The sequence below is a fragment of the Hydra viridissima genome, unplaced genomic scaffold (assembly GCF_058129835.1).
Source record: "Hydra viridissima isolate aposymbiotic clone 2 unplaced genomic scaffold, HvirCarnegie_v1 scaffold_8, whole genome shotgun sequence".
NCBI lineage: Eukaryota > Metazoa > Cnidaria > Hydrozoa > Anthoathecata > Hydridae > Hydra > Hydra viridissima.
This window is the reverse complement of record NW_028324307.1, coordinates 8,584,872-8,595,720: the sequence shown is the minus strand read 5'-3', so window position 1 is coordinate 8,595,720 and position 10,849 is coordinate 8,584,872. Positions and strand designations below refer to the sequence as shown.

The following is a 10,849-nucleotide window of genomic DNA, read 5'->3' as shown; positions in this document are numbered from 1 at the left end:
AAATTTTATTCCAGAATGTTGCAATGTGTTTCCAACCATTTTCCACTGAAACGATTTTTAAAAAAAAAGTCTTCATTTTTATGCTTGATAATAAATTTACAACTTGTATTGTAAATTAAAAAGCAATAGATTAACGCTAGAATGCATAAACTTGGTTTTAAATATAAAAGGAAGGACGCTATAATCTGAAGAAAATAATTCAGCTAATTACGCTGCTTGAATTCGGAATAGAAAAACTTTGATTTTTTGAATGAGCGCACTCTAAGTCAAATGGCCAAAAGTTATTTTCCAGAATCCTGAACTCGAAATGCTGAAAGTAGTAAACAAAGTGAATCGTTCCTATATGCATTATGCTTAAAACATTCCTAGTCAATCTAATTTCTTTAGTAAGCATGAAAATCATCATTCGTTTTATGGAAGAGTTAACGTTAAGCGAAGACAATATTTCAGCTATATTTTTTAGTTTCAGTCTGCTATTTCGTTTATTTTATCTAAATATAAAATACGAAATTTTCGCTGGCCATAATGAGCCTAAATTGTATTATACTATAGTAACATATAACTATCTGAATTTAGCTTTAGCTTTAAGAAAATGGCAGAAAAGAAAGGCGGTTTCTTCAAAATTGGTTCAAATACTAACCGACAAAAAGTAAGCACGAGTATTAATTGCCATATTTGTAGCTAACTATGTATTTACTATTATACATCCTGGCACAAATATTTATTAACAGTTTAACAAATGTAGTATATCAAGTTGAATTTTAGTTTATAAATATTAAGAGCAATTTAATTTTTTTTTTTTTTTTTACCAAAAGAAGCTGATATTCATCTTTAATGAATATATTTTATTTGCTTACTTAAACCTCAAAATGTATGGAAATAACTCTTAAGAAAATCTATTACATAGAAGGGCTTCTTGTCTAATTTTAGAATCGAACAAAAGAATATTGAACTAGCTTCCATTTTTATGGGCACAATCTTTCAAAATTGTAATTTGTTTGCAAATTTTTTTTTTAAATGTCTTTTGTTAAAAATTCAGTTCAGTATTTGATGCATTTGTTATTATTGCAATCTTTATTGCTGTAATATAAAGTTAGCATTATCCATACAATCATATTATAGTAAGAAGTGTTATTTTTATTAAGACATTTCGTCCAAAAAAGAAGTGGGAATCAAATTCAATAAAGTATCAACTGCATAAGAAAGCCAGAGTATGTTGTTTTATTTTTTTAATATTACTGTTGCAAACTAATCTTGAAACAGCAAAATCACAATTCAATCTAAAAGGTAATTAATTTTTTAAAAAAAATTTATATTCAAGATATCAAAGGAAAAAAAAATAAAAAGGTTTGGATAACTCATATTTTTAGGCAATAAAAGTAATTTATTTGGTCACAATTTTTCAGGCTACATTAAAGTCTGGGATTGATATGCGAGAGGCAGTAGCCCTCCCTCCAAGTGAAGATTTAGATGATTGGTTAGCAGTACATGGTATGTTTGATTTTTGGGTAAAGGGTCTAAATTTTATTTTTACATTTGTTTTGAACATAAAAAGAATTGATTTTTATATATTATTACCACTTCTAGTAATCTTGTGATTTTTGCTCTGATAGACATTTACATATTTTTTTTGCTGCTTGATTTTTGCTAGGGTATTTCAGACAATTATCTGATTAATTTTTACTAAGGTACTTTAGAGATTTATCATCTAATTCTGAACCTTATTTGTATGTCTGAATCATTTAAAGTAACAAGTTAAAAAGTTTTTGTTCTTTCATCCTCTTAGAGCAGCAACGTTTTTACAACTTTTAACTAAATGATTTTATTTACTTTTATCTAAATCTCTTTTCCCTCATGCTAGGACACTCTCAATAATATTGAAAACCTCATCAATCTGAAATATTCTTATTTCTACTACAAAATCTAATTTGTTATAGGTTTGATTACAAAATATGGGTTTGCAATAAAAAATTTTTAACTCTAAGAAATTCTTTCTAAGTTAATTTTTAAGTTATTTTTTTAATTTCAAAGTTAGATTTCAAAGTCATCAAGAAACAGAGCATATACTGGATTATGAAGCTCTCTGACCTAACTGTCATCCTCGTCAGATCAAAGCTGTCATTGTTGTTTAGTTGTTCATTGATTAGTTCTCTTTCAGTTTCTTCAAAGATAAGAATTTTATGCTTATAAAAATGAACTTCATTTTTATTCAATCAAAACCCAGCAATATCCATAAAATTTTGGCAGTTATTTTGAAACAAAACACAGCTTATTGCATAATCTTCCAAAAAAAATTTAACATATAAGTTGTTTTGGATTGCAAATTATTTCAAAGCTGCCATCAGCCAATAAAATAAATAATATGGTACGCAATGAGCTTTATTGAAAGTTTGGAAAATTAAAGTTACAAATTGTTAGCTGATTTATTTTATTTTGAAAGTTTCTTGAAAATTATTTTCAAAGTCTACACCTTAGCCTTGTACTTCTTAAATATTAAAAAGTTTGTGTTTGCAGTTTTTGCTACTAGAGTTTTAAACAACCATGAAAGCAAGATGAACTACATCCTGCAATCGTTGTAAAATTGATCAATGAAGGTAACATAGTAATTAGAATAAATGACAGTATAAGTTATCAAATGACCCAGATAGAAGAAGTAAATAGATAAAAGTAAATAAATAGAAGAAGAAAAAGGCTCTAAGAATTATTTTAAGCAAGTAGTACTAGTGAAAATTATTTAGTTAAACAGTTAGTGTGTTAATATATAAATAAGTAAATATATAGGTGTAATTATGACTCTGAAAGAAAATGAAGTATACTATTGAACAGGAACCGTTACAAATGAATACCTATAGCAGATATTTTGCTGATTGTAGTTAATGATATTATTATTATTATTATTATTATTATTATTATTATTATTATTATTATTATTATTATTATTATTATTATTATTATTATTATTATTATTATTATTATTATTATTATTGTTATTATTATTATTATTATTATTATTATTATTATTATTATTATTATTATTATTATTATTATTATTATTATTATTGTTATTATTATTATTATTATTATTGTTTTTGTTATTATTATTTACTAAGTAGGGGTTTTAACACTTGTCTTTACAAAACTTTCTTGCTTTTTTGGAGCAACTAACTGGTTAGTTTTAAGATAATTTTTACAAAATATTTTAGTTGTTGATTTTTACAATCGCATCAATCTTATCTATGGAACAATATCTGAGGTTTGTACAGAAGCAAGCTGCCCAGTCATGTCTGGTGGCCCAAAGTATATTTATATAATTTACCATTTTAATTTAACTGTAATTTTTAAATGCCTTCAAATATAAAATAATAATTTTTATTGTTTTTTGCTTAACATTTAATAAGAAATTATTTAACTTGATCAAAAGTTTTGAAATAAAAATTTTTATCTCTAATTTACAGATATGAATATTATTGGGCAGATGGAGATAAATACAAAAAACCTACTGCCCTCTCTGCACCTATGTACATATCTACGTTGATGGATTGGGTTGATCATCAAGTAAATGATGAGAATATATTTCCTCCTAACTCAGGTGAGTTTCAGTTATTATCCACAATTACTAGGTTAACTGTTATTAAATGGGGTTTGGCAACAAAATAGAACAGAAAATTGTACTCATATAAATTGAATATTTTTAAAATTACTTTGGATTGGAAAGATGAACGCAGTAAGTTTTAAGAATGGAAATAAGGAAAATTGTACCTTGAGTGTGTTGAGAAATTGAAAAAAGTCAGTTTAAAAATACTATAACAAAAAATTGTCAGACAAAAAAAATGCCAGGAAATGTAACATTGAAATACAGATTTTTAATTATATTTAAAACATAGAAAAAATCATCTTTCTAATTAAAATAATTTTACTAAACCCTTTTTTATATTTTTTTGTAAAAGTTAAAAAAGATAAAAGAAAATTTGGGGCCTAAAGTATGTTTTATTATAAGAATAAATATGTTTTACAGTTTAAATTAAAAATATGTATTTATATAGTAAAAATAATTTCTTATTTTAACTATTTTTTTAGTTATTTATATATATGTATGTTTATATAGTAAAAATGCAAAGTCCATTAAATGCAAAGGTTTTTTTCTTGCTGAAAAATTAAATAAAACAATTAAATTAATTGAAAAAAAATCATTAACAATATAACAAAAAATAATTTATTTTTTGAAATATTTGTTGAATTATCTCTTAAGCAAATATTTAAATTTTTTCAGCAAAAGAAATACTCTATCACCAAATCATTTAAGCCAAGGATGGTAAACTGTTTAAGTTCCCAGACCTAATTAAGTGATTTGAAATAATTTTTTGTTCTTCAAAAGCTTTTAACTTTTTAAGTTTGTTGAAGTTGCAGTTTTTTAATTGAATGTGGGTATATGGCAGTAAAATCACTATTTCCTGTTTAACTAGGGCTAGAAATATTGCTTTGAGACCTGATAACAGTAGTTAGTGCCAAGATTGTTTAGAGGACCTAAGTAAAATATAGATTTTTTCTATATGCACAAAAAATTTGCATTTGATGTTTTCATTTTGTGTAGTTCTGTTAGTATGAGTTGTGTTGGCTTGAATGATGTTGACCTTAAGTTATTTAAGTTGCAATCTGATAGCATAATAGGTGGAGAATAATTCCCTCGTTAGTTTCATTGATGAATTCATCGTTGAGGAGCAGAAGCCATTTTCTCTGTTAACACATCGCATTATTTTAAGGGCCTGTTTATATGGAAAGCAGGCTGGGTCGGCAAAAGAGCCAGCTCGTTTGCCGAGATATCGACCTCATCAATATTTTAATTTAATTTTATTTTGCGTTTATATGAATAAATGAGCTAGCCCGGATAGCGAGATCTCGCTGTTTTTTGCTGAGATCTTGGCAAAAAAACAAATTTGGACAGATCAGATGGGATATATTCATTTCCACTTGCACTGGTCAAACTTGCTTTACTTTAACATTCACTTTTAAGTAATGATAGCTAAATAATAAAAATGGCAGTGTTATCGATTCTTAGCAGAAGAACTTTACATTTGTTGTTACTGAATTATTTAAAATTTTACATAATTATTATAAAAATTTACAAATTTTTATAATAAAAATTAACAAATTATTATATAAAAAAAATACAAAAAAATATTACATAATTATTTAAAAAGTATCTGGGTCAGAAGATTATTTAGAGAAAGAAATATAAAAGGAGCATTTAACTTATTTATAAAAGATATGCAACTTTTCGATCACGAATTCTTTTTTAACTTTTTTGAAATGATACCTACAAAGTATGAACATTTGTTAAGTCTAATTGCGCTGGCGATTACAAAGTCTTCCCTCAGACGCGAGACAATTGGAGCAAGTGAACGTTTAATGGTCGCTTTGAGATATATTTTTGGAGGCACTTCACAAATAGACCTATCTGGTATGTTTCGAATAAGTCCGACTTCCATAGGAAGAGTAATAAACAAAACCTCTATTGCTATATGGACTATTTTGTTGGTTATAGAATATATTAGCTATCCAAAAAACAAAAATGAATGGAGATCTATAGCAAATGAGTTTGAGAAGAAATGGAACTTCTCCAATTGCATAGGGGCTATAGATGGGAAACATATAGTTATGCAAGCCCCTTCAAGATCAGGCTCGTTCTACTTTAATTATAAAAAATCTCACTCTATTGTTCTGATGGCTATTTGTAATGCAAACTATGAATTCACACTTGTTGATATTGGTGATACTGGTAGAAACAGTGATGGTGGTGTATTCAAAAATAGTAAAATGGGAATTGCTTTTGAATCAAAGTTATTAAATATCCCAGAACCTTATGAACCAATAGGTTCAAGCGTAAAACTGCCATATGTTCTAATTGGAGATGAGGCATTTTCCCTCAAAAACTATTTAATGAACCCATACCCTAAAGAAATATTATCTTTGAAGGAAAGAATATATAACTATAGATTGGCACGTGCAAGCAGAACAATAGAAAATACTTTTGGTATTTTGGCAGCAAGACGCAGAATTTTTTGCAAACCAATTATTGCAAAAGAAAATATTGTAATTAACGTGACTAAAGCTGCCACTGCTCTGTATAACTACCTTATGCATGGTCGTCATTTTGAACCATTAAATCAATATTGTCCTTCAAAATTTGTTGATTATGAAACACCTTCTGGTTTGCAAGCTGGTGAATGGCGAAGTGATATTTCTGATTACCAAGGAATAACACTTTTACAAAAACAATTAGACTCAAATAACTATACTCGTGATGCAAAAGCAGTGAGGGAATCATTTTGAGACTTCTTTAATTCTCCCCAAGGACAGGTTCCATGGCAATACGATATGGTTACTCATACTCAAAATACATTTGATCAAAGATGAAATTTCTCTTCCTTATATATATATATATATATATATATATATATATATATATATATATATATATATATATATATATATATATATATATATATATATATATATATAGTATTTTTAAGTATTTTATTGTTTACCTTAAATGTATATATTGAATGTAAAAATAACTAACATCTTCGTATATGAAATATATTTTATTTGAAAATTAAATTTTACATTTTCATTCATTGTCACTTTCCATTTCAAGGAGGATTTCCATAACTTTTATTTTTGCTAATTTGTTTTTCTTTTTTGAAAGATTATGAAAAGAGCTTACTAAGCTTTTACAGAATAACTCATCCAGATCATTTTCATTTATTTTCATCAGTTTATTTTGCTCCACATCATTCATTATCGCTTTTTCAAGAGCAACTTGTAATGGGTTAATTTTCATTTTTCTTTTCATATGATTTGGCAATGAGATAATCATCTGAGGTGATGTAATTGAATTTATAACTGTTTCATTTTCTACTAAAGTCAAATTATCTCTTGAACTTGATGCTCTAATAGAATTGTCTATATTTTCAAGTCCTCTGTGTTCAACTAAATGTTGTGTTGCAAAAATATCGCATTTTATGTTTGAACTAGTCGATTTTACCCCAATGACATCTTTCAAAAACATTAATTCTGTGAAGAATTGGCATGATGGTAATTGTTCTCCACCAGCTCCAGACATGATAGCCTTTTTTTGACGATTCAAGCATCTACGAAAATTTTCTCTCAATTTTGTCCATGCTGAAGTCAAAGTTTTTTCTATACACAAAAAAAAATAATAATAAAATAGGTTACGTTATGTAAAATAGGTTACGTTATTTTATTATTTAGACATTTTTGTTGAAATTTACTTGGCAAAATAAATAGCTGCCTTCTACTTTTAATAAAGTAGATATCTGCCTCCATGCTTCAACTTTTAAAGGTGTTTCCTTATATGCGCGAGTTCTTGTGTCCCATAAAAATGGAAATTTTCTCACTTCTATTAAATGAGCCTCCAAGTTTGTTGGAACATTTTGTATTCTTGAAAAATCCACATTTAATTCATTCATTATTAAATTGAATTTATAATAATCAATATCGTAAATCGGACAGTACACTTCAAAGTTTAATATTTTAACATTTTATTCGGGTATTTATACAATTTAAAATTAGCAGTAAAACTAACAAAGTTGCAACTGTGAGTAACTAAATATCTTAATGATTTCTATTTTGCTTCATAGTAGGAAAATAAAAATATACGCGTAAATAGCTTTAAGTAATTACATACATAATTATAGGAAAATAAATGTTTTTGACAAAATTACGAAATTAAGCTTTATGACAAAAATTACGAAAATGGAAAAATTCTTGGAAACTTTTACACTTCTTTATTTTTTTTTTTCGAAAATTCTAGCAAGGTGATTGGCTGCTCGTTTCGCTATTTGCTTATAAAAGTTGATTTGAGATTAACTTTTTCCCGAGACAGATATGATGGCAAAAACTAAGCTGCGGGAAAATCAAATTACAAACTGCGCATGCTCACGTGATTAATTTTCCCATCCCTTTCCCGTTCCCGTAGCTAAACGGATGAGTGGAAACTCACCTTTAAACATTGTTAAAATGTAGTGTTTTTTTGTCGCTAGCCGCCATCTTTAAAGCTATTATTTTACCAATAAATAGGCTCTGCTAGAAAAAGTCAGGCTGACCTCGATATCATTTTTTTTGGCTAAAATTCATATAAATACAATTTTAGAACTGGCTCGTTTTCCGGGCTAGCTCGGCGAACGGGCTAGCCCTTGTCATATAAACAGGCCCTAAGTTTAAGGAGAGAATTTTCGAATTGAATTTTACCTGTCTCTGACGTCAGCCGCAGGATTATAGAGAAAGAAATAAGAAAATCAGTAATGTTACGCACTATCTCTTTGGAAATCAAATATCCAATCAAATCAACGAAGTATATTAACTGTGATCAAATCTTACGACATATTTCTGGCTTCTTTTGAGGCTCTTTCAAGTTTTCTAAGAGTAAATCTTTCGTGGATGATGATTTCCAATGTAGTTTACGGGAGAAAAGTGAAATGGAACGTGAGGTAAAAAGAGATATTAATGGATTTCCATTACAAAAATTGAAAATTCTTAATTGAAAATACACAAAAATTTGTGTTAAAAACACTCAGTACATCTAAATTTTGTGGTATTTGAGTCTTGAATTGCTGTAATGCTTTTTTTTAAATTACAAAATTATTAAAAATTTTTTATTTTTCACATAATTTGCAGACATTAACACGGACTACGTTTAAATATGTGAGTTAATTATTGCATGATTATGTTAAGAAACGTAGTAACAGAAGTAGACAAGAAAATAAAAAATTGATGACCTTTAGTGATGATGAAATGGGGTTCCAGTAATGAGACATGCGCCATTTCATCGTATATTTTTATTTAGTAATATTTTTTGCCAGAATTCCATTAATTTAAGACAAAATTAATCGAATTTATATAATTTATTGAGCAATTAATTTTTTTACGAATGTATATAATGTATAAAGAAGTCTAAATACAATTTGAAATGATAATAAAGTATACACCTTTTCATCAAAACTTAAGGACATGTAAAACTCCTCCCCCCCCCCACCTCCCTTAACTTAATCTTTTTCAGTCTTCACAAATAATGAGTTTACAACTCGAGAGCCTTAAAGATAATGTTTAAAAATGCAGCAAAAATACTGTTTTGTTTAGATGATCCGTTCCCAAAAAATTTTGTAAACATTGTGAAAAACATATTCAAGAGGTTGTTTCGAGTCTTTGTGCATGTATATATTCATCACTTTGAAAAGATTGTCTCGTTAGGTGCAGTAAGTTACTTTGTTGTTTATACTTATTTTATAAAATCCACTGCTTGAAATATTAAGTGTATTTATAATCTTTATATTATCTCCTTTATCTTTTTCGTTGCTGCACTTGAAATAGCAAGCCATAAAAAATGTCTTTTTTTTGATCGTCAGAAAAAATGTCAGAAAGACTTCTATTTTCTTATTTTTTTACTCTTTAAGAAATATAAATAAATAGTAAAATTTAAACATGGGGAGTGAGAAAAACTAAAACTGATCTTTTGTGATATGAACTTTTATTATTTAACATATAATAACTGTTGGTAAAAACAAAGCATAAGAATTACTCAAGAAAAACGGTACACTTGAAGTCGAACGAAATCTCTTAATATTTGACAGTTAAGTTTCTTTTTTTATTTTAAACTAAAACATCTATAAATAGCTGTAAGGAAGTTTTATGACTTTCAGGAAGCTCACATCAACCAATGTTACAAACATTTCTATCATTTTATTACTGAATTTGATCTCATTGAAAAGCGTGAACTGAATCCTTTGGTAAGCAAGCACTTAGCATTTTTCTGTAAACTAGTTTTGTTATTTTTTGTTTAAAAGTAATTTTTCACATTTGAATTAACCTGTAAATTACTTTCTAATTTAACGAGGTTACATCATTAGTTGACATTTTTCATGTTTTCTGAAAAATATCAACCAACGATACAAATATTTTCGCGATTGAGGGTAAAAGGTACCGTATATACTCAAATTTTCGGAGAAATTGTCAAATTCTGAACATCCAGTGAAACTTTTCAAAATTTTGAAATAATGTTTGAAAAGTAGACTTAAAGTCCTTTTCAAAGATCCTTTCTAACGATATGTAATTTTCGCGACTCCCTAGCTTAATTACGAGACTGCACAAAAGGATGCGACCCACAAATTGAGAAACCCTGCTCCATTAGTACTTTTCTTAATCTCTTTAAACGTTTTTTTTTTTTCATTCAATACTATAGAAAGACATGACAATGCAGTTGTGTGGATGACTAAAATTCTGTTTATCGTCAGTCATTAGCTTGATTTCATTTTAAAAGATGTCTGGAGCGCCTCTTATACGTTGACCTAGAGCACGTAACGGCGAATATGAGGATCGTTATGCATAATTTATCATGTACGCATAATTTGTCTGTTCATGTTTTAAGATTTTTATTGACGTAATTATTTTAACTATTATAATTTGTAACTTGTTTCAATCATTGATAAAATAATATATTTCACTGAGAAGACCGTCGGTAATGTTTTTAATTCAGAGTAGAAAAGACATTCTACTTTTTTAAATAAAAATTTCGTTTTAAATTGTTCCCGCTGAAAGTTTGATTTTAGCTTGATTTGGTGAGGGTTTTAATATTCTTTTTAAGTGTTCGTGATTTTGTAAGATACTTCATCTTTTATACTCGATTTACGCAATTATTATTTTTTTTAATTCATTTTTGTTTAATATTTTTTAAATATCTTAAAAAGAATTTTGAGGATTTTTAATCGTTTATCAAAAACTGGTAAAATATTACACTAATAACTTGTCTCATTATTTTCTCTCGGTAAAATTC

The 10,849-nt window shown here is 27.4% G+C and overlaps 2 protein-coding genes across 4 annotated transcripts; one reads left to right on the top strand and one right to left on the bottom strand.

Annotated features, from left to right (window-relative positions):
- The first annotated feature begins 210 nt into the window (after positions 1 to 210).
- Positions 211 to 10,815, top strand: LOC145186486 (MOB kinase activator 3A-like). Of its 3 annotated transcripts, none has more exons than XM_090095141.1 (9): positions 211 to 328; positions 577 to 649; positions 1,146 to 1,211; positions 1,407 to 1,491; positions 3,204 to 3,297; positions 3,456 to 3,589; positions 9,160 to 9,275; positions 9,720 to 9,806; positions 10,259 to 10,815. In XM_090095141.1, the coding sequence occupies exons 2-9, from the start codon at positions 593 to 595 to the stop codon at positions 10,286 to 10,288; spliced, it is 669 nt and encodes a 222-aa protein (XP_089951267.1). In that variant the 5' UTR covers positions 211 to 328; positions 577 to 592; the 3' UTR covers positions 10,289 to 10,815. The 3 variants fall into 3 exon arrangements, with proteins under 3 accessions (XP_089951267.1, XP_089951266.1, XP_089951268.1); XM_090095140.1 differs by having other exon boundaries at positions 246 to 386; XM_090095142.1 differs by having other exon boundaries at positions 246 to 386; positions 9,160 to 9,270; positions 10,259 to 10,534.
- LOC149884899 (uncharacterized) lies at positions 6,600 to 7,604 on the bottom strand. Its single transcript, XM_090095143.1, has 2 exons — positions 7,313 to 7,604; positions 6,600 to 7,200 (listed from the first exon to the last, which is right to left on the bottom strand). Exons 1-2 carry the CDS (start codon positions 7,488 to 7,490, stop codon positions 6,629 to 6,631), a joined length of 750 nt encoding a protein of 249 aa, XP_089951269.1. The 5' UTR covers positions 7,491 to 7,604; the 3' UTR covers positions 6,600 to 6,628.
- Positions 10,816 to 10,849: the final 34 nt, after the last annotated feature.

Excerpts from the sequence above, each read along its gene's own strand:
- LOC145186486 (XM_090095141.1), top strand. The coding sequence starts at position 593 with ATGGCAGAAAAGAAAGGCGGTTTCTTCAAAATTGGTTCAAATACTAAC. Across the intron at positions 9,276-9,719 it reads AGATTGTCTCGTTAGGTGCA|GAAGCTCACATCAACCAATG; the intron begins GTAAGTTACTTT and ends TATGACTTTCAG. Across the intron at positions 9,807-10,258 it reads AGCGTGAACTGAATCCTTTG|AAAGACATGACAATGCAGTT; the intron begins GTAAGCAAGCAC and ends TCAATACTATAG.
- LOC149884899 (XM_090095143.1), bottom strand. The coding sequence starts at position 7,490 with ATGAATGAATTAAATGTGGATTTTTCAAGAATACAAAATGTTCCAACA. Across the intron at positions 7,201-7,312 it reads TACTTTATTAAAAGTAGAAG|AAAAAACTTTGACTTCAGCA; the intron begins GCAGCTATTTAT and ends TTTTGTGTATAG.